At 39.6% G+C, this 23861-nt stretch overlaps 1 protein-coding gene across 2 annotated transcripts; it reads right to left on the bottom strand.

The window, feature by feature from the left end:
* Positions 1-819: 819 nt before the first annotated feature.
* LOC309507069 (NACHT, LRR and PYD domains-containing protein 3-like) lies at positions 820-23538 on the bottom strand. Of its 2 annotated transcripts, XM_082181162.1 has the most exons (10): positions 23180-23538; positions 22851-22964; positions 22540-22653; positions 22165-22278; positions 20283-20396; positions 18333-20141; positions 15402-15575; positions 12769-12939; positions 4644-4822; positions 820-2542 (listed from the first exon to the last, which is right to left on the bottom strand). In XM_082181162.1, coding segments are annotated over exons 5-10 (2403 nt in total). In that variant the 5' UTR covers positions 20351-20396; positions 22165-22278; positions 22540-22653; positions 22851-22964; positions 23180-23538; the 3' UTR covers positions 820-2540. The 2 variants fall into 2 exon arrangements, with proteins under 2 accessions (XP_082037288.1, XP_082037289.1); XM_082181163.1 differs by lacking the exon at positions 22540-22653.
* Positions 23539-23861: the final 323 nt, after the last annotated feature.

The raw sequence follows: 23861 nt of genomic DNA, 5'->3' as shown, positions 1-23861 counted from the left end.
AGATCCTTTTCAGAAAAAAAAAAAAGAAAAAAAACACAACCAGAGAAATTAATATATTAATTCAGCCAGATATATGAATGAAAAATTGCTAATAGATTAAAAACAGTAAATGATAAACTCTATCTTAATAACTTACACACTGAGATATAAAAAACACACATATATCCATAGATCAGTAACATCACAGAATTAAAATCGTATTAATTAGTTTACAGACACTAAAGTGGAACTGAATTATTATCTTATATTGTCCAGTTACATATTACTGATAATAAATGATTTATTATCATATACTAAAACATATTATTATCATTTACATATTACTCTCTCTTACTGATTAAGATTTAAATTTAAATACTTTAAATAAATAAAACTACTCACAATAGCATAGTTCCTTCAGTTTGTGATGTGGATCATCCTTCATATAAGAGAGCAGCTTCACTCCTGAATCTCCTATTTTATTCTCAATCAGACTCAGTACTCTCAGGTGTTCGGGGTTTGATCTCAGAGCTGAAGTCAGAGCAGCAAAACCTTAATCTGTGACGCCACAATCACACAACCTGTAGAGAACAATGACACACTCTTCACTCAGTTCAGATCAAATCAGTTTAGCAGTGAATCCATTATTAAAGAGAAAGTACAAATTAAAAGCACAAATCAATGTTTGATGGATCAGGATCAGAATTTTTGATTAATGAGTGTTTATAACAACAGTGAAATGTACAGTTATTTATATCTGTAACAATATGTATGAAGTAGTGATTTGTTTGAGATTAATTTTATAACCTTTTTCGAAGAAAACCCACAAAAAACATGTCAACTTAATTAATTCTACGCAGTCAACAAATTACAAAATGTTTTATTTTCTACATTAGAAAGTAAGTCCAGATAGTTTCAAAAATCAATTAATTTTAAACAGGATTTTAAAAAAATAATGTTTTATCTTTGCTTTGAAAAGATAAAAAAAAACTGTTTGAAAACAATCACTACATCAAATAAATTCCGCTTGATTCATCAAATCAAGCAGTTTCATGCACATTTTCACTCGACCTACTAGAAAACTAAATAAACATTCCTCCTGCTTTGTTTTAAAATATTTAAAACCAAGAATAAAAGCATACTACATTAAAAGCAGCAAATGACACTTCCAATATTCCCAAAATCAGGCTTCAATCTTTCAGATGACAAAAACAAACACCTGTCATAATAATGTGTTTATCTGTTTCCATCACTCCACAATAACAGCACTGACCTTGTAACAAGTTGTGTTTACCCATCGGAGACAATAATGTATCATTAAGAGTAATCTTGTTAACGTGTTAACATCTTTCCTTTATTCCACTGTATTATCCGGGACTTCGTTCACAAATGGTTTAATACAATGCCCACTGATGTACTAAAACACTCTTCTAGTGTATTATAAGATTTGTGAACAAATGATACAGTACATCTGTTTTTTAGAGTCTTATAATCATGCTCTTCTTGCAGAACCTCTCACAGCCAAGCTGTTGGATTGTTTCTGGATAATCATTTGAACTTAACTCTAAATATGGATGGATCTATAAGAAGTCTATGCAGAGACTATATTTTGAGGAAATTAAGTAGTTTTGATGTGACTAAAGACATGCTTGAAATGGCATATACAGATCTTATTGAGATTGTCCTAAGGGGAAAAGACAAATTTCCATGCTAATGAAATGGGCATTCAAAATATTCAATTTCATTTCAGAATTCCTGTTTCTTTGACAGAAGGCAGTTATTTTCCTTTGAATATAGTGAAGTGAGGAGTTAAGCAAGAGTGTTTGACATATCACTGATTTTTGTAGTTCGCTTTAGAAATACTTGCCATCAAGAGGAATAAGTGTCAACATATAGCAATTAGTAGTTAATTGTGCCGGAATAGGAACAAAGAAAACAGTAAAAGAATGTTAAGATTTAGGTGGAAACTTTAATAGCTGGCCATATACAAAAATAGATAAATAAAATATATTTATTTTTCACAGAAATAAATGTTCAGTGAAATTATTTGCATAATATTTGTTGCCTTCTGCTGGTAGACAAATTTACAACATTGATATTTTCTGTAGACTCAGACTTTAAGTCAAACTTGTAAACACTTTTTCCAAAGCTTTCTGTATTGCACAATAAATTTATTACGACTTGTTTTTTTTGTTGTTTTTTTCACTTTGCTTTAATTGTTTGCCTTGTATTTTGAGTTTTACACCATCTAAATTGTAAACAATATATAACACATTTTAAACAAAATTTTAAACAAAAACAATATATAACAAATTTTAAACAATATATATAAACATTTTAAACAAAACAACATTTTTAAAATAAAATTGGAAATTTCAAAGCTGCTATTTCCAACACTCATTTTAATGAGTCTTTATCTATAAAACAAGAAACTGGTGTGAAGTCACACACACATGTCAGTGTGATCGCTGTGTGTCTCTGTGTCTTCAGTCTCTGTAGCGGCTCCTTATTCACCATCAGCTGATCCTGAGGATACTGGACTGACGTCTAAATATAGAGAATCCTACAATAAAACACACAAGACAGTCACATATGAGAATGAGAAAATACTGCTGTCACATCACATCTGGGCTGTGTTTAAATTTTTTATGCCTTTCCCTCGCTAACTTTCCTCCGTCTCATTCACTTGGATGTACGTCATTGCTTCATCATTGTCATTGAAGGCAGATTTCGGGTATTAGTCGAGATTCGTTCTCTATCCCCTGAAGCGGCTCTCCGGCAGGGTTTGGTCGAAACGATTCTCGATGTGCGGACGTGAGCACTGCCTGGCCGCAAGCCTGTGGGGCAGACAGAGCAGCGTGCGTTCATTGGAAACCGATGTGTCCCGAAGCGCACTTAACGGCGGGATACAGACATCGATTTCCTCTTTCGGTTTCGTTTGCGATACCCTAAAGCGGAGGACCAGCAGGGAATAGTCGAAAGCAGTTTCCGATGTGTGGACGCGAACACTGCCTGGCCACAAGTCTTTGGGGCGGACACTGCAGCGTGCATTCAATGAAAACCGATGTGTCCAGATGTGGCCCACCCGACGCTGGATACAAACATCGATTTCCTGAGGGCTCCGCGGAGGAGCGATTCTCGCTCGTCCCTCAACGGGGGGGAGAGCCCTGCTATTTTCGTCTTGATTTTCGATGTGCGGACAGAACACTGCATGGCCGCAAGCCTGTGGGGCAGACAGAGCAGCGTGCGTTGCCTGCTCATCATTTTAATTCCTCAGAATTAAGTGCAGCCATAAACACTGGATAAGTGAAACACGGTCTGAATAGTAGGATGAATAAAAATATTTAACTTCTTAAAGTCAGATAATATTCCATCATTTTAATTTCTTAGAATCAAATGCAGCCATGATCACCAGACAATACTGTTTTAATATTTATTTATACGGTCTCGTAATTTAAACGCTGCCTCAGCAAACGCGAGATTCGAGCCGTTACAATATATTTGGCTTTCATCCCTCGAGAAGAAAGTCAACAGTTGCAAGGCTGAAACATCCGACAGCGCACGGATATACGCACACCGAGATATTTCTCAATGAACACTGCCAGCACCCTCAGGAGCTGACTGTGAATGCCTCGCACCCAAACAGTATTATTTCACAGATCGCGTGTGTCCCTTTTATTGCAGACCCATAATCTATGCGCTGCCTCGGCAAACGCGAGATTCGAGTCATTAACAATATATTTGGCTTTCATCTCTTGAGAAGAAAGTCAATGGGCGCGAGGCTGAAACACCGGAAAACGCACGGCTGTCGAGATTCTCAATGAACACAGCCAGCGCCCTCAGGAGCTGACTGTGCATGCCTCGCACCCACACAGAATCTTTATTGCAGAGTAGACCCGTAATCTACGCTCTGCCTCGGCAAACATGAGATCCGAGCCACTATAGATTCTGTATTTTAATGCAGACCTTTAATATATGCGCTGCCTCGGCAACGCGAGATCCCAGCCACAGAATCTTTATTGCAGAGTAGACCCGTAATCTACGTGCTGCCTCAGCAAACGCGAGATCAGAGCCACTAGATTCTATATTGTAATGCAGACCTTTATTTGGGACAATTCTTTTGGGACAAACAACACCAAATAGGACAGAGAGTTTGACACAGAGTGCTTGCTGAAGAGCAAAAAGATAACTCTGTTGTGTGCCGGCGTCCCTTGGTAGCTTCCGTGTATGCCGTCACATGCTACGTCATGACGCAGTACCAATCAGGATTGGATTAGTTTCATCCATACTTCAGATGCGTTACGCTAAGGGCATTCCCCAAAGTGTCGTAGTCGATGCAGTTCGAGTTCCCTCGAAAGGGAACATAGCCAGAGATATTAGTATATTCATATTACAGAAAGAGTTATGAATAAAAAACTGCTAATACATTAATAACAGTAAATGATAAACAACTCCCTCTCAATCACTTATACAAAGAGACACTGTAAGATATGAAAATATTCATATATTCATAGATCATTCCCATCACAGAATTAAATTGTTATTAAAAACAGTTTAAAGTACAGAGACAAAAGTGTAGCTGAATTATGATCTTGTATTCAATTAAACACATATGATGAGGTCAGGGTCAATTTAAAAGTTAACTCACAATAGTGTATACTCACAATAGTACAGTTTCTCCAGTTTATAATGTGGATCATCCCTTAGAACTGAGAGCAACTTCACTCCTGATTGTCCTAGGTTATTCCCAGACAGATTCAGTCCTCTCAGGTGTGAGGGGTTTGATTTCAGAGCTGAAGCCAGAGCAGCACAACCCTTATCTGTGACACAACAACACCTCAACCTGTAGAGAACAATGGCACAGTTTAAATTGTAGTTCAAATGTCTGTAGTTTGTAGTTCACTCTGGTCTCAGAGCAGGAGAGGAGATACAGTATGACAAGTTTGGAGAAAATCACTTGCACCACTAATAAACACCTACAGCAAGACATTTGCTTCGAATGACCAACACGTTCATCATTTCATTTCACTTATTAACTCTTGTGATCAAACATAATTGTGTCATGATTGTTTATCTGGCAGTTTATAAACTAAATAGAAATGTAGTGAAATCAATAGATATGGTCTTTGGTGTTTGTATTTAATCTTGAACTTTCCTTTCTTAAAAAATGCTTTTCTCAGGAAACGTCTCGGTTACATTTTGTAGCCCTAGTTCCTTGAAGGAGGGAACAGATACATACATCGTGACCGACGAATTGTAATCTTGCCAGGGAGCCAATCTACTTCGAGTGTAACTAAACGAGCCAATGAACATTGGCATGCAATGATTTACAACAGCTGCTCTGCCTCATAGAGTGGGTATATAATGAGCAGAAGGTGCATTGCATGAGGAGCCGAGCAGGTGACCCGGCCGTGCAGCAGGGTACGGGAGTTGTGACGACGGGACATATGTCTCCGTTCACGTTCCCTATCAGTCAGTCACTCTCGGCGTACGTCCTGACCGATGAATAGGAATCCCTACCAAAGCGCCACAGCTGCTGCCCCCTTCCAGTGCCCGGTGCAAGCCTCCTGCCCCTTCTTGCCTGGAAGGACGAAAGGAGAGGGCTTACACAGAGAGTATCTGTCAGTGTTGTTCCGTGGTAACCCATACAGTGAGACTATTGGATAACACTGGGAAAGTGTGCCCTTTCCGTTAGGAAGGAGAATGCTGCGGAAGCCACATTCTTCCCCGAAGGAGTTATGTGGAGATATACATATGGACTAACCCGAAGGTTGTACTGCATACAAGATACTGGGTGACTTAGCCCAAGGGAAAGACACAGGCTTTCTGTTTAGGAGCATCTGTGGAAGAATACACATATGGGATCCCTGCAGGGTCGCACATATGGCACCCAACCTAGACCTGGTTCTCAAGGATTCAACAGATAAAGGCCTGGAGCCGGACGCTCCGCCACGTCCTCAACAGGTTTTTCACTCTGGAGCAATATCAGCGCACAGTGGGGCGCAGCAAGCCGACAGAGCCGGCCTCTCAGTGCTTCTACCCGTTTAGGGTGAGAACACGGGAGGAGACCAGCTCTACACGTAGACTATAAAACCTAGCGAACGAGTTAGGTGTCATCCAGCCCGCAGCTCTACAGATATCTGTCAGCGAGGTGCCACGTGTCAGCGCTCAGGAGGATGCAACGCCTCTCGTGGAGTGAGCTTGCAACCTGAGCAGGCAGTGCTTGGTAAGCCAAGGTGATGGCATCCACTATCCAGTGGGCCAACCTCTGCTTGGAGACAGCCTTTCCCTTCCAGGCTGTGACAGAGGTTGTTTTTTAGTTTTTTTTTTTAGTTTTTTTTTTTGGGGGGGGCGACACCCTAGGCTACAGGTAGACTAAGGGATTCTTAGACCCTTGAGGGATTCTTTATGGCACATCAGGGGAAGCTTCTCAGTCTGCTACTGACTGCGGAGAACTGCTGGGCTCAGTCCTTGACAGTGTTGCCGAAAAGGCCACCTTGTGAGATGGAAGTGTCGAGAAAGCGTACTTTAATGACTTCTTGCACCTCTGCAAGGTAAGCCAGGGTTGCTTCTGGACCAGCAAGGTGGACATCGTCTGGCCGAGGGCCTGCACAGTGACTTTGATCACGGTTAGTCAATCAACATGCGTAGCTCAACCCTGGCTCAGAACTACCCTTGTGCATTAAGAGTGCCTTGGCCTCAAATGCAGAGTGGAGGTGGTCTGCGCAAAGCCACCCCACCATTGAGGGTAGTGAGAGAGGAAAACTTATGCAGATTTTAACACTTTTGCAGTTCCATATTTTTGGCACCAATATAGTTCCATACTGCCAAGTTTTCCAATACACATCCGGGAAAAACCCCAGAAAAGCATGGCTGTCAACTCTGAGGGCCCTATTTTAACGATCTGAAACGCAAGTGTCAAGCGCAAAGCGCAAGTAACTTTGTGGACGGATCTCTGGCGCTTTTGCTATTTTCCCGGCGGGATAAATGCCTCTTGCGCCCGGCACAAATCTAAAAGGGGTTGGTCTGAAGTAGCTTCATTATTCATAGGTGTGGTTTGGGCGTAACGTGAAATAAACCAATCAGAGCGACATCTCACATTCCCTTTAAGAGCAGGCGCGCTTGTTCTAAAGCGGATTCCTATTATAACGGCGGATTTGCCAGGCGCGCGCCAGGAGCGATTCACAGCCGAGGAGACCGACGTTCTCGTCAGGGACATTGGGGATGGAGAAACCCACCCAAATTAACTTCGGTTAAACAGGCGTATGATAATTTGGGTAAATGTGTAAGTTAGATGTATGCTTTTATAATAAATTGTTTGTCTATCTATCTATCTATCTATCTATCTATCTATCTATCTATCTATCTATCTATCTATCTATCTATCTATCTATCTATCTATCGTAATAATGTATGATTTGCAAAAATTAAAACTTCTGCTTCTGTGTAGATGAGAGAATCAAAGTGCGCGTTGTGCACACGCTACATTGATTATGGCCAAGCATGCGCCCTTAAAATAGCATATGAATAACATGCGCAACGCGCCACTGACTTTAAACAATTTTTTCCTGGTTAGTGGCGCAATTGTTTTCTAAACCTGCAAAATAGCAAGAAGGAACGTTTGCGCCGGAACACGCCTCCTCTTTGCGCTGAACCGCCCCTGGGAGCGCAAGTGTATTTCTTAGTTAACCGACGTGCTTTTGTGGAGGGAAAAGTCTGCTTTGCGCAGGTGCAAAATAGGAATGATACATGCGTCGGTGTACAAAGTCAATTGCGCTGGGTGCAAGATAGGGCCCTGAATCTGAGTCAGCATAAGCACACACCATTACAGTGGGAAGCTCAGCATCACCCTTATTTCCAATAACAGCCCTCTCTCCAATGCAGCGATCGACATCTGATCCTCAGCTGGAGCCCTGGATGAAACGCTAGGTTCACCCGTATTTTTTTTTTTTTTTTTTTGAAGGACCAGCAATCCCATCCAGAAAATGCACAGTTTATGATGTGCTAGAGGGGGAGGGGCCCTAGGGGGTTGGTTCAAGAGTATACATGACAAGAATATACATGACCAGTTTGTTGATTATATATATTTAAGAGTGTCACTTAATAAACAACTTTCTTGCTTTAAAGAGTTTGAGGGTTTTTCCTTTTATCACTGAAAATGTTGAAAGCTAAAGTGATTTATTCATTGATCACTGTAGTAGAAAGTTAAAACTAAACACATTTAGGGCCCTATTTTAACGATCTAAGTGCATGGTCTAAAGCGCAGGGCGCAAGTTAACTTAGGGCATGTCTGAATCCACTTTTGCTAGTTTAACGACGGGAAAAATGGTCGGCGCACCAGGCGCATGGTCTAAAAGGGTTGTCCCTATTCTCATAATGAGTAATGGATGTGTTTTGGGATTTACGTACATTAAACCAATCAGAGTCTCATCTCCCATTCCCTTTAAATGGCAGTTGCGGAATTTGATAGTGGAAAGACCGAACGCGTCTCCAGGGCGCAAACGGAACTGCTCGTGCGCGAGGTAAAAGTGTGGAAGCAGACCATCTTCGGGACAAGCCGGATTCCACCATATCTTTATGTACACAATAATAATCTTTTACATTGTAATTCTTTTATTTTAAATATTTGGCATGTTTGTGTCCTGCTGTGCGTCCCTGTGTGTTTAATAAGCAGAGTGTACACGCGTTGTGGACCCGCCTATAGGCGCACATTACTAAAGCGCTCTTTAACCCCCTGAGGTCTACGGTATCGCCGGCGATACCAGCTCGCTTTTTTTCTGTCAATGTAAAAGAAACTCATAAATACTCTGTTGACTTTGATTTTCCATAGGAGTTTCATACATCAATCGATTCTGTTAAATGTGTATTATTTTTGTGTATACTCACAATAAAAACAAAGTGTTGTGCTTTTTGCCAAATAAAGAAAAATAAACACGAAGCGAGTTCTGCCTTCTCTCTGCCAGTGAAGTCCATTCTGAAACGCGTCCGAAAATGAACAATAACTGAGCGAATACTCAGTCAAACAGGCATACAGACACACAGGCATGAAGCTTGAATTTTCTTCTTTTAAATGAAGTAATTTATATAAAAAACAAATATTCTAATCTTGTGAAATCTGTATTAAAAGAGAGCGATTCCAGTCGAGCTCATCTCATCTCATTACGTTATAATCGGCCACGCCCACGGAGAGCGCGCGCTATTCAAACGCAAATGACTGAGACGATCCCATACAAACTGTGAACGCCCACATATCAGCTCGAGAAAACACATCAAGTTTATTCAGATAAGTGTAGTTGTCTACACTGTCTCGCAGCGCTGTGAGGAATAATAATAATGGAAAACTTACCTCAGAAGTGCTGGTATTTCGAGGAGCAACGGATGGAATAATGTAGTAAGTTTTTTTTTTCATTCTCAAGTAAATCGCGTTTCTGTGTGAATGAATGAACGCAGAGATGCGCTGTTTACCACAACTCGCAAAAAGACGGTTTAAATTTGAATTGCGTTTCTGTGTGTGAATAAATGATCTGCTTTTAGCAAACTATTTAGCTATACTGAGTAAAATCGATTGAAATATGTTGAAATAAAATGTATTTGTATAAGCAACGTATTAAACTGCAAATTAACATTTATATTCCTTATAATAAAAACAAAAGACCTATGTTACAGACATATGAAAGACAACATTTCGTTGATTAGTTTTGGATAGATTACACATTTTTACTGTAAAATATCTGCCACCTCAAATAAGCTTTTGTTTGCCAATTTTTGCTAATATGTTAAATATAGTATGTTTTGTCAATGTAGGCTATATTCGAAGTTTGAAATATGTATGATAAAATGTATACTTTAGTTTTTACAAAGAAAGATTACACTTCAATTGTTGTTGTAATTCTAACCTTTTTAATAAAAAAATATATATTTACAAGGTAGATGTAAACAAATTTTAAAAGGTAAATATAAGCATTTTCTTTAAATAATTTTTATTGTGTTTTATTATTGACAAATTTGGGGAGAGGATACATATTCCAAAACTGAAAATACAGTATGAGAATTAACTGCACAATTAATAGACATGTTTTCCTTGGATATTATACAATTTGCAAGCAAAATTTGTGAAAAAAAAAAAAATTGACATGCTTCCAACTGTGAACCAATTTGGTAGAATATATATATATATATATATATATATATATATTAGAGGTGGGCATAGATTAATTTTTTTAATCTAGATTAATCTAGATTAATTTTGAAATTAATCTAGATTAATCTAGATTAAAATGGCTCATTTGAATTCTGCCGAAGGCATTCAGAATATGTGTGCTACCCAAATAATGACTATAAAAGTAAGTCTTTGAGAACGGGTTTCTCAAGCCAGGTGGCACATTAGACCAGGGGCTCATCTCCTGTTTCCAAAATGCATCACAAACTGCTTGAGAAAGCTGTTCTACTCATAGACTGTAAAAGGTTACTACTGTACTGTTACCGTCCGTAGGCAACATTAGGCAGGCCTATGTTATTATCAACTACTATAGGCTATCAATTAGGGATGGGCGATATGGCCTAAAATCTATATTGTGATATACATTGCAGCCTCTTGCGATAACGATATACAGTATATTATAATAAAACCATTTCAGAACAGATTACACAGACCCATGCTAAACAACTGCTAAATGTATTTCTTTTAAAGGGTGTATGTAGTTTTGAGAACATATATTGTGCAAAACTGTAAGTATACAACATAATTTTGCAGATAAATAAAATGTAAGTACACTAGCTGCAGAGACTTAAGTAGATCTTAAGTAGGGGTGGTGGTGGCGCAGTGGATAAGACACATGCCTTTGGTGTGAGAGACCCGGGTTCGAATCCACTGTGAGACACCAATGTGTCCCTGAGCAAGACACTTAACCCCTAGTTGCTCCAGAGGCGTGCGACCTCTGACATATATAGCAATTGTAAGTCGCTCTGGATAAAAGCGTCAGCTAAATGAATAAATGTAAAATGTAAAATGTAAAATGTAGATCTAATGTTTATTATGGCTTGGAGCTTATGAAACCCCAAATTTAAAATTAGAATATTGTCTAACTGATGTCTTTTCAGTTAAAAAGAAACACAACAACGATTCTTAAAATCGAGATTATGTGCTACACCACTAAGATATATTGGAATGGGAATAATACGCGCGCGCTGGTATTCAGTGATATCATGTGTTTCGTTTTGAATTTGAGGTGGTCGAACGGATTAGTCGTGTGTTAACTTACCGAACTGTTACCCCACACACTCTGTATATAGTTTGCTGCTGCTCGTCTGACGGCTTAAACCCGAACCAAGTCCAAATAATGGATGTTGCACCGATCTTTTTCACCAGCTTTCACTTTCAGCCGTGTTTACTTAAGATGACGACGAATATGCGTTGCAGCCGGGTGTACCTCGCGGCCGCGGGTAGATTGCGTCATCATAGCTTGTGTAGTATAGAGCCATCTCCCAACCCAACTTGGAGAATAGATTAACGGCGATATTTTTTTTATCGCGCGATAAGAGTCTCGCGTTAACGCAGCACGTTAACGCCGATAACGGCCCACCACTAATATATATATATATACACTGTATATATATTGCTCTTGCATTCTTTCTTGTGGCTATAGGTGACACACCTGAATGAATGGCTCATTAAGTATGCGGGCCCCATTGTCTCCTCAGGTGTGAATCACTAAATATGCATGATGCTGTTGAATGGTTGACGCCCCTTGCGCATATTGCCTTTACAAACAAAAAGTGTTTTACAAGATTTAAATCAATGTATTGTGTTATGTGAATGATAAGGGCAGGATGATTTTCACATCATTTTGAAGAAAAAATTCTAGGCAAAGACATCAATTAGTCAAAAGTCTTATTGACACGTATTTAGTATGTGTTTTGTGGCCTTATTTCAGAAACTTTAGTTTTTAGTTTTTTCAATAACCATGCATAAACATTATTCTCTCAAAAATACAAACATGTACATGCATGTTGCTCACATATTATGGTAGCCCTGTTTGTGCTAAATAGAGTGTAATTATACCTTTGCCATTAATATGTTTATAAGCAACTGAAAAAAGCACAAATGTCAGGGCATGTCAGAACATCTCAAGGACCCCAAAAACCCCTCAGACCTCAGAGGGTTAAATAACAAAAAAAAAAAATTGTGCCAATGACTTTAAACCAGGTTTGAGTTGGTCAATGGCGCAGTCTAGTTCTGTTGCCTCAAAATAGCAACGTGCCAACAATGCGCCAGAACACACCTTGTTTTCAGACCAGCACGCCCATGGGCGCACAAATGCATTTGCTATTTAAACAACATGGCGCAAGACGTGAAAATGATAACTGCATCGGACTGAAACTAGCAAAAAACACTTGTGTCACGCTAGGCCCTGCATTGCGCCAGGTGTAAGATAGGGCCTTTAGACTCTTGCCTATTGAACTCTAAACCTCTGATATTAATCCTCTGCAGTAAGTCACAAAGACTCTAACTCACTATTTTACACATTAATGTTCATCTAAAAGTTCAATATTTATCAAATTACCAGAAGCAACTGAAGCTCCAGTAAATGTTTTGTGGGTCAAATACAGGAGCAGCAGGTCATGTGATGTGATGGAGATGAATGAAATGAACTTCATCTTCAGTCATCAGAGTCATTTGTGCTGAGATTTAGTATGCTTACTGAACATTTGTTTTTAAAATCTAAAATCTAAAATTTTCATTAAAGGACACACATTACATGTATGACTGTTGATGAGAGAATAACTTACTCCAGTTTCTCCAGTTTGCAGTGTGGATCTCCAAGTGCAGCACAGAGAAGCTTCACTGATTCTCCTAGTTTATTCCAAGACAGATCCAGTTCTCTCAAGTGTGAGGGGTTTGATATCAGAGCTGAAGCCAGAGAAGCACAACCTTCATCTGTAAAATCACAATTCCTCAACCTGTAGAGAACAATAACACACTATTCAGATAAGATCATATCAGTTTAGTAGTGAATCCTTCAAAGAAAAAGTACAAACTTAAAGGGCCCTATTTTGCACCCAGCGCAACTGACTTTGTACACCGACGCATGTATCATTCCTATTTTGCACCCGCGCACAGCTGACTTTTCCCTCCACATACGCACGTCAGTAAACTAGGAAATACACTTGCGCTCCCTGGGGTGGTTCAGCGCAAAGAGGAGGCGTGTTCCGGCTCAAACGTTCCCTCATGCTATTTTGCAGGTTTAGAAAACAATTCCACCACTGACCGAAAAAAAACTAGTTTAAAGTCAGTGGCGCGTTGCGCATGTCATTCATATGCTATTTTAAGGGTGCATGTTTGGCCATAATCAATGTAGCGTGTGCACAACGCGCATACACTTTGATTCTCTAAAGAATCAAGTAGCAGTTTTCATTTTTGCAAATCATACATTATTACAATAGATAGATAGATAGATAGACAATTTATTATAAAAGCATACATCTAGCTTACACATTTACCCACATTATCATACGTCTGTTTAACCGAAGTTAATTTGGGTGGGTTTCTCCAATCCCCAATGTCACTTCTCTGTGTTTTACGGCCGCGACGAGAGCGTTGCTCTCCTCGGCTGTGAACCGCTCCTGGAGCGCGCCCCTGGCAAATCCGCCGTTACAATAGCAATCCGCAATGGAAAAAGCGCGTCTGCTCTTAAAGGGAATGTGAGATGTCGCTCTGATTGGTTTATTTCACGTTACGCCCAAACCACACCTATGAATAATGAAGCTACTTCAGACCATCCCATTTTAGATTTGCGTCGGGCACAAGTCATTTATCCCGCCGGTATAATAGCAAGTATAAAAGCCCAAGACCCGCCCACAAAGTTACTTGCGTTTCGCGCTTGATACTTGCGTTTCAGATCGTTAAAATAGGGCCCAAAGTCTTTTTACAGATATGCATCGACTATTCTTAATAGTCTTTTTACAGATATGCATGGCGATAGAGCTAACAACCAAAGTTCTTATTCCAAGAAATAAACACGCAGGAGATATCCAGGAAAACGTAGGCAAAGACGCAAACAAAATTAATTGAAACGAGAACCGACAAGGGAGGGGACTGAACAAAGCAGGGGGTTTCAATACAAGACAAACATAATGACTGACAGGTGATAATTATACGTTATCATAGAAACAAACAAGGAGATAATCAGTAATAGGCTTGCTGTGATAGTTGGTGTTGTCTGTGTTACCGGTGTTCCATCACCTTGCCCACTGCAGCACCGCCCCCCACATTCATTTTGTTTTTTTATAGTAATAAAAATAATTTAGTTCAGTTAGAGAACAGATACTACAATTGAAAACTCAATTCAGCGTTAGCTGAAAGACAATCGCAGCACAGATCAGCAGCAAGAGTCAGATTTCATTTATCAGCTTGGTGTATGCCGTGCTTATTAATTTTTTAAGTAAGCCGTCTTATTTGTTTTGATAATAAAAGTTCAATGTTTAATATAAGCGAGTTGGTCATTGTGCTGTTTTGTTGTTGTATTTGTCATTCGAAAATTGCTGCTAATTCGAAAATCCGGGCATTCATAGCAGTGTGTGTCCACTGGCGCAAAGCGAACGTTTTCAATTCATTCCTATGGAAGTTGAGAGCGAGCTTTTTCAATTCATTCCTATGGAGGTTAAGCCCTAATTGAGCTTTAAGCTCAACTTCCATAGGAATGAACTAAAAACGCTTGCTCTGCTTAAAAGCGAGATGGAAAAGCGAGAAAAAAAATCACCATCACATCCCAAATCAGTAACCAAGAAAATGTTAAAGGTTGTTAAAGGGTGTTTTTTTTGTTTTGTTTGTTTTTTGCTATCCATTCACTAATGAATTATATGGACTCCTTATATCATTTGGTTATTTGGTGTTCTTTTGGAGTCTCTAAGTGTCCTTTTTTGGAAAAACACCTAAATTTGTTTTTAAAAAAGCTTGAAGAAAATACAGTTTTGTGAGAATCGTTCTACAATCTGATAGTTTACTTTGCTGGATATAGCAAATTATGACAAAATAAACGTGTTAAGATAAATGATGTATGCTTAATTTCCTGATATATACTGTATGAGATTAATCGCAATTAAAAAGTATAATCTATTGATTGCCCGAAAGAGTCAGAAAGATGAACTTGATGACCAGTAGGAATGAATCAATCATGTTCTTCATTTCACAGTTCTTACTGTGTTGAGGTCAAGCCTGTTTAAAGATTGAAATGTTGATTGTGATGTGAAAGTGTGTACTTCAGTGTGACTCTCAGTCCTGCAGTATCATGTTACTGAGGATCAGCTCATGTGTTCAATCATTTACAGATCAATCAGCTGAACTCACAGCAGCAGAAAGAGGCTGAGCACTTCAAATATACTTTACATTGTGATTCATGTGTGAGAGTCAAATATGATCTTACTCTAATTTCTCAAGTTTACAGTGAGGATCCTTTAGTATAGCAGAGAGCAGCGTGACTCCCGAATTTCCTAGTTTATTCCATGACAGATTGAGTTCTCTCAGGTATTCGGGGTTTGATCTCAGAGCTGAAGCCAGAGCAGCACAACCTTCATCTGTGACGCCACAATAACTCAACCTGTAGAGAACAATGACACACTCTTCACTCTCTCAGTTCAGAACAGATAAGTTTAGTATTGAATCCATTATTAAAGAGGAAGTACGAACTTAAAGCACAAAATCCACATGTTTGATGGATCATTGGACTGATGTCTAAACGTATAAATATTAATAATATTTATTTGTTGCACAATGTCAGTGGTCAGTTACTTTATTTGCATAAATATTTTATTAAAGGGCTGGTATAACGCTCTTTTCACAAGATGTAAAATAAGTCTCTGATGTCCCCAGAGTGTGTATGTGAAGTTTTAGTTCAAAATACCCCACAGATATTTTTATATAGCATGTTAAAATCGTCACTTTTTAAGGGTGAGCCTTAGGCTCAATCCCAATTCACCCCTTGCCCCTACCCCTTCGTTTTGCGCGTTCCCGTGAAGGGGTAGGGTTGTCTCAATTCTCTTTTGGTTGGAGGGGTAGGGGTAATGGGAAGGGCCAGATAGCCCTTGAAACGAAGATTTTTCGGGACCACACTTCAAACAAAGGGGTATGAGAAATGTACCTGCATACACCGGCTACAGAGGCAACATGACTGCCAATAATCATTTTCTTTGTCACATTCAATCTTGTGTTCATATTTACGGTCATGTTCTTCAAAGAAACGGTTGCAAAAAAATCGTTAAAGTTCGTTAACAATATGACGCGTTTAAAAAGCAAAAGTTTGAAGCGAAGTGGACGCGCGAATGAGGCGAATTCGCGTCCACTGCGCCGCACTAAACGCCTCATTCGCGCCGCAAGACCTCCAGACGCGCGTAAACGCGTCTTAACATTGAAATCACTCGCGCCAGACGCTCTATTCGCGTTTGGTGTGAATGCAGCTTTTAGGCGTCGAAGATATCGTCATCTCCGTTGTTTTCTGCAAACTTCAGAAGAAAAATACAAAAAATAGCTGTAACTCACACAAGACTACAGCTGACGACGGCATCTTGGAAGTTTGTGATAAACATTGGCGCATCTCCTGTGACGTAGGCGCTAGCGACGATGTATAATGACATGTAACGGTGTAGTAGTGGTGTCCCATTTCTTAGGCAGTCCCCCCAGAAAAACGCGGAGTTTTTTTGTGATTGTTGCGGGCAAAAATCCTTGATTATGCGGCACGTTTTCTTAAAAAATGCGATGGAATATGCGGGATAAAATGCAATTTTATGCGATGAAATTGCGGGAACTTGCAAAAATTGCGGAAACTTGCAAAAACTGCGGTTTGATGAAAAAGAGAAAAAAAAGTGATTCCCCCAACACCAATTACATTAATAGTGTAATAAATGTCTTCATTTTAGTTTGAATGAGAAAGAAGAGGTGTAAGCTATTCACCCTGCTTAGGGGGATGTGATCAAAGCCTGGAGTGGAGCAAAAGCATGTTCCTCTCTCCACTCTAAGCGTTCTGTTATCACTCCGCTCCTGATCCACTCCGGGTTTTCCAGTCCCGCTCACGGAAAAAACTGCTCCGTGTTCACTCATTTTTAAGAAAGTTACAGAAAACAACTTCTACAAACAATTTTAATTTGCCAACAGTTAATAATAATTAATAAAAGTGCATGACGTGCAAATCAGATAACAATCAAGTGCAATATAAACATGTTTTGTCAGGGCATCACTCCCGAACCAGCATCAACACCATTTTCAACATCTGCTTACTCATTCACACCACAGACACGTCTTTTTGCCTTCTGTGTCTGACGTGATAACTTCTCCCCAGTTGTTCCATGAAAACCTGCAAAGCACGGCCTGCGGCGTAAGATATATACGACCGGATTTTTGTGAAATAGGCCTATCGCGGGGTTTGCACAACTTTGCAGCTTTTCAATGATGTCGCGTAAATACGTCACTTCATAACGTTCCCATGGCAACAGGGGAAATGGCTGCGCTTGTGTGAAGTAAACGCAACATTTGTCAACTTTCTGCTAAGATATATGTGACTTTTTGCAACGAAAATGCGGGGATTATGAAATCATGCAAGCCCGCATATTTTGCACGCGGAAATCTGCAATTTATGCGGCGAAAGTGCGGCGTATTTAAAAAAATGCGTCCCCCGCATAAATATGCGGACTTTGGCTGATTATGCATGGAATCATGCGATCGCATAATCGCGTTTTTCTGGAGGGACTGCTTAGGGGAATATTTTCACCCCTACGCCTTGACACTCTGTTTCAAGGGGCAAGGGTTAGGGGTAGGCGAAGGGGTATAAAATAGAATTGGAATTGGGCCTTAGTCTATCCCTTTAAATGCAAATTAGCAGCTACTCCCAGCATGGGGGGTGGAGCTACAACAGCTTGTGTCCTGAAAATTTCAAAAACTTTTTTGTTTATGTTTAAACTTATGTAGCTGATGTGGAGTTTACTATTTTCTCATCATTGATTAGCATATTATGTCATGATAATCTATAAATCGCGTTACCGGGGCGGGGTTTATGTAAATTTTAGGGTTAGTGATGTCACTAACCCGGGAGGAATGTTGTGTTAAAAGAAAATATCTCCCTTTGCTTTGAACTTTGAGCATCGTGACTTGGAAGATGTTGTTTATGCTCAAACATCAAGATTACACACTAACTAAAGTTAAAAAAGGGAAATCATAATCAACCACCCCTTTAACTGATAAACCACTGTGTAGAAAGCACATGCAAATATGGACCACTAAACACTGTACAACATATGCAGAACTTAAGATTTATGATTTTTTAAAATGTTTTAACAGTGAAGTGATTGTTCTTATTGATACTTACTGAACTGATCTGGATTCTTTGATCACAGGAAGCAGCTTCAGAAAAACCTCTAGTTTTTTGGTTTCATTGTTTCTTTTAACAAATGTATTAATATCAAACTCATCCAGCTTCTTCTCTGATGTCAACAGCACAAAAACTACAGCTGACCACTGAGATGAAGAGAGTTTGGCTTCCTTTATTCTTCCAGGTTTCAGATTTTGTTGTATTTCCTCCACTAGTGAATGATCACCCAGTTCATTCAGACAGTGGAACAGATTGAAGGATTTCTCTGGAGAGTCAATGGTCTTGATCATCTTCTTGATGTACTCAACTGTCTCCTCATTGCTGTCAGAGCTGCTGCTTGTCTGTTTCATTAGTCCTTGTAGGAGAATCTGATGAGACTTCACTGACAGACCCAGAAGGAACCGCAGGAAAAGGTCCAGATGTCCATTTTTACTTTGTAGAGCATCATCCACTGCTCTCTGATGCAGCGCAGATAATGAAACATGTTCTGATGAATTGTGTCTATACCAGTCCTTGACCTTAGGCCGCAAATTCTTTTTGGTGATTTGGTCAAACACATTTATGTTGTTGTTTGTACAGGAGAGATGCACATATAGAGCTGCTAGATGTTCCTGAACGCTCAGATGAACAAAGCAGAAGACTTTCCCCTGAAACCAGCCAAACTCCTCTCTGAAGATCTGAGTGCACAATCCTGAGTACACTGATGCTTCTGTCACATCAATGCCACACTCTCTCAGGTCTTCCTCATAGAAGATCACATTGCCTTTCACAAGCTGCTGAAAAGCCAGTTTCCCCAGTTTGAGGATCATGTCTTCATCCGTCACGTTCTTCTCATAGTCCTTCTCATGTTTGATGTTGGTCTGAAGGATCAGGAAGTGTGTGTACATCTGAGTGAGAGTCTTGGGAATCTCTCCACTCTCTGCTTCGCTCAACATCTTCTCCAGAACAGTGGCTGAGATCCAGCAGAACACTGGGATGTGGCACATGATGTAGAGGCTCCTTGATGACTTCAGGTGTGTGATGATTGTATTGGCCAGACTCTGATCACTGACTCTCTTCCTGAAGTATTCCTCCTTCTGTGGATCATTGAAGCCTCGTACCTCTGTCACTCGATGGACACACTCAGAGGGGACGAGATCGGCTGCTGCTGGTCTGGAGGTGATCCAGATGAGAGCAGAGGGAAGCAGATTCCCCACAATGAGGTTCGTCAGCAGCACGTCCACTGAGGCTGATTCACTTACATCACACAACCTCACATCGCTCTGAAAATCCAGAGACAGACGACACTCGTCCAGACCATCGAAGATGAACAACACTTTACATTTGTCACTGGATATTTCAATTTCTTTTGTTTCAGGGAAAAAGACATGAAGAAGATCTGAAAGACTGAGTGTTTTGTCCTTCATCAAATTGATCTCTCTGAAAGGAAGTGGAAATATGAGCTGGACGTCCTGATTCTCTTTCTCTTCAGCCCAGTCCAGGATGAACTTCTGCACAGAGACTGTTTTTCCAATGCCAGCGACTCCCTTTGTCAGCACAGTTCTGATGGGTTTGTCTTGTCCAGGTAAAGGTTTAAAGATGTCATTGCATTTGATCGGTGTGTCTTCTGTTGTTGCTCGCCTAGATTGTGTCTCAATCTGTCTCAGCTCATGTTCATTACTGATCTCTCCACTCTCACTCTCTGTGATGTAGAGCTCTGTGTAGATCTCATTCAGGAGTGTTGGGTTTCCCTGCTTTGCTGTTCCCTCATACAGACACTCAAACTTCTTCATCAGATTAGATCTAAACCTGTTGAGGACTTCAAGGCTGTAAAATTAAAATACCACATTATTACATGATTTAATAAGCACAAAGTCTTTTTTTATTCTGTATGATATCTTCAAATTATATATATATATATATATATATATATATATATATATATATATATATATATATATGTTATACCTGAGGTCAGTCTGTGTATCTCCACTCTTAAAATCTAATGGCTGATCCATAGACGTGTCACTCCTCATAGACACACAGCTGGGCTCTGGTTCTGATCTCTTCTGATGAATTTAACTATAACAAGTAAGATTAAACTGAAACATTTGAATTGCTGTATTTTTATTTTTAAATCACATTCATATATCCTTGAAACACTTTAAAGAGCACTTTATTCTGTCACAGTTATCTGGACTTATTCATCTTTAGTTTCACTTTCATTGTTTTCATTCATCATATGTGCCTTTGTTTTATTTTCCTGCCACTCATCAGTTGTCATGGACACTCATCACTTCATCACACCTGTTCGTCATCTCCTCATTATCACTGTGTATTTAAGTTCACTCTGTGTTTGTCGGTTGTTGTTTGGGTTAAATCTTCTGTTTGTTATATTATTAAAGTCACTTTGTATTGGATCCCGTCCAGGGGCGTAGCACAAGATCCCTGGCCCTATGTATAGGCAGTCCTGATGGGCCCCCATGTTCCAAATAAAATATATTCCAGACTTTTCAAGGGCCCTCTCTCCCCTAGGGGCCCTGGTAATCAGTACTGGTTTTACCCCCAGTCTGACGCCCCTGATCCCGTCTACCTTCATCTTCTTTGTCTTGTGACAGAACAACTGACCAATAATGGAATATGCAGCCATGTTAACTGCTGTGGCTCAGGAGAGCAACGTTTTTTTTTATGTTCACTTCTGTCGTCTTGCCATCACCAGCCCCTTTAATGACGAGACCCTAAAGTCTTTGTTCTGGATCGGGGTGAACTACCACCATCCCATAGACCTCCCAGACACCTCTGGATTAAACTGGAGGGATGCCATGGTCTGGAGAGTGTCTACCCCTGGTCCAGAACACAGCCGTACACAGAGCCTATTTCACCACCTGCAACCACGGAGAAATGAGGCATCTCCTCATCTCCTCATTATCACTGTGTATTTAAGGGCGTTTTTCCACTGGGTTCGTTTGCTGCGGTCCGAACCCGAGTGCGCTAGTTCCCGGCGCCCGCCGCAGCGTTGGTCTGGTTTCACACTCAATTAGTTGTATCGAACCCAGGTGCGTTTGCAGTGATCTTACGTCATCGCAAAGGCACACGGAAAACGCATGGAGAATACAACTCGACTGAGCATAGCTGTAATTTGTCTGTTTTTTTGGTGCTATTATGCGCAACATAGTGAGAGACAACTACGTTTATGTTCATTACATGGTGTAATTCAGCACATATCCAGGGGACGCCGTGTTTCACAACGTTCCCCTGCCACTCATGGTTGTCGTGTGTGAGGAAACAATGATATCAACAGTGATACGCATGCGCGGGATACTATACTTCCTGAACAAGCGCGCACCCGAGTCCGTGTTGCTTGCACATTAACGCGAACCGCGCCACGGTTCGGGAGCAACCGAGCTCAGACCACCTCCTCCAGGTAGTCTCGGGTTCGGTACTCTAGTGCGCACCCGGGTCCGATGACAGCGTTCACATTAGCGATTTTTCATGCGAACCGTGCCCCGGTCCGCACTAAACTGCCAGTGTGAAAGCGCCCTAAGTGTCTCACCTTCACTCTGTTTGTTGGTTGTGTGTAAATGTTAAACTCTCTTCGTTGTTGTGGATTACCTGCATTTGTTTTCATTAAAGAACCCTTTTTTTTCTTTTTTTTTTACTCTCCTTCATCTTCATCCTTGTGACAATTTTTTTTATTTACAATATGTATACAAAAACTGTACATTTAGATGTGTCCTTCTGTGTGGGCAGAATATAAGATTTAAAAAAACAAAAAAAACAGAGAAAGAATATAATACCAAAACACCATAAAATAAAAATGTTAATCATATGTTTTCTAGAAATGTTATACCTGAGATCAGTCTGTGCATCTCCACTCTTAAACTCTATTATACGACCCATAGACTCATCACTCCTCATAGACACACAGCTGGGCTCTGGTTCTGATCTCTGCTGATGAACTGAACTATAACAGAGAGAGATTAAAGTTAATAATTTAAAAGACCATATTTAACAAAGTACATATTCATTTTTTTAAATTATTAAAACAAGACCTTAATGATCATTAAATTTACAGTTATTACTTTTTTTTTCTTTTTTTATAGAACTGAGTGCCTTCACAGATGTGTCTCTCTGTGTGAGCAATATTATAGCCTATATGTTAAAATATCTGATACTATTCAGAATATAAAAAGCCATATAATTTATTTTTATAGAAATGTTATACCTGAGATCAGTCTGTGTATCTCCACTCTTAAAATCTACTGGATGACCCATAGACTCAATACTCCTCCTAGACACACAGCTGGGCTCTGGTTCTGATCTCTTCCGATGAACTGAACTATTACAGAACAGATGTAATCCTTTATAATAATAATCATTTAATACAAGGTCTTAAAGTATTTCATCATCAAAAAGCTCTTTATGGGAGGCTGATCTTATTTTTTAAATAAAGTTTTCAGTTTTAATCTAACAAAATCATCTTCTTGGCATCTTCTTGCCATCTTCTAAAGGTGATTTAGTGTTTATTCAAAGTACCTGTATCCTGGAGAAAAATGTTCATCTCTGGATGTTTGTGTGTCATCCATGATGAAGTTGAACAGCTTCAACAAAGTCTGATCTCCAACACTCTGGATGAATTCTGGATGGATTCTGAAAAAAAAAAAAAAAAACACTCAAATAGACAATGTTAGTCATAATAAGACAAATGATAAAATAATCCACAGGCAACAAGGAACAGCTATGAAACCACATTAACGTGCTTAAAATTTAAAAAATATCAAATTCATACAAAGAACTAATACTTCCTTCAGGGAAATATGAATGGAAGTTACCCGTAAAGCGTCTCTCGAGACCTGAGCACTCACCTTGATCAACTTTTAATTACGCATACAGATTCACAAATCTTCCTTTTCTATCAAGCAGCCACAGGTAAATTCATTTAAAAGGTTCTCATTAAACACTTCGATACTCCGTGTTGTAAAGAACCGATTTCGACCGTTTAAATGGCGAAAGATCAACTCTGAGTCTAAACACATTTACTTTCACTCTTTATTTATGACGCGAGCCAGGTTGACGTCACGTTACGAGCGCGATCTCAAACTTTTTAAGCACGGCGGTGCACATTTTGTACAGTTTTTTTCCTGAATAAATGATTACAGGCATTACTTGGTATGTTTAAAGATACATCAGGGCAAACTTAAATTTTAATTTTTGTTGAGGAAACGTGTTTAATGCGTAAACAAACCATCAGGCAGATGACAGAAGGCATGTAGTAGATCTTGTGCAGCTGGTTTTTCAGCATATATGCAAAATATGTCATATGACACAGTAGGTACGTTGAATTGTGTTGGGGAAAAAAAAGTTGCATATTTGTTCAAAGTAAAAGGAAAACATTTCAAATCTTGTGACATTTAAAAGGTAGGGCCTACTCCATTTCAGCAATAACTTTTATAATTTATATTTTCATTTATTGCGTTTGCTTTATCAGATTCTTAAATTAGTTGTTTTTCTACAAGTTAGCCTACTCAGTATTAACATCATAGCCTG

Source organism: Leuciscus leuciscus (genome assembly GCF_965113295.1).
Source record: "Leuciscus leuciscus genome assembly, chromosome: 9".
In the NCBI taxonomy this organism is placed as follows: Eukaryota; Metazoa; Chordata; class Actinopteri; order Cypriniformes; family Leuciscidae; genus Leuciscus; species Leuciscus leuciscus.
The sequence above is the reverse complement of the archived record's forward strand: the minus strand, read 5'-3'. Positions and strand labels throughout refer to the sequence as shown.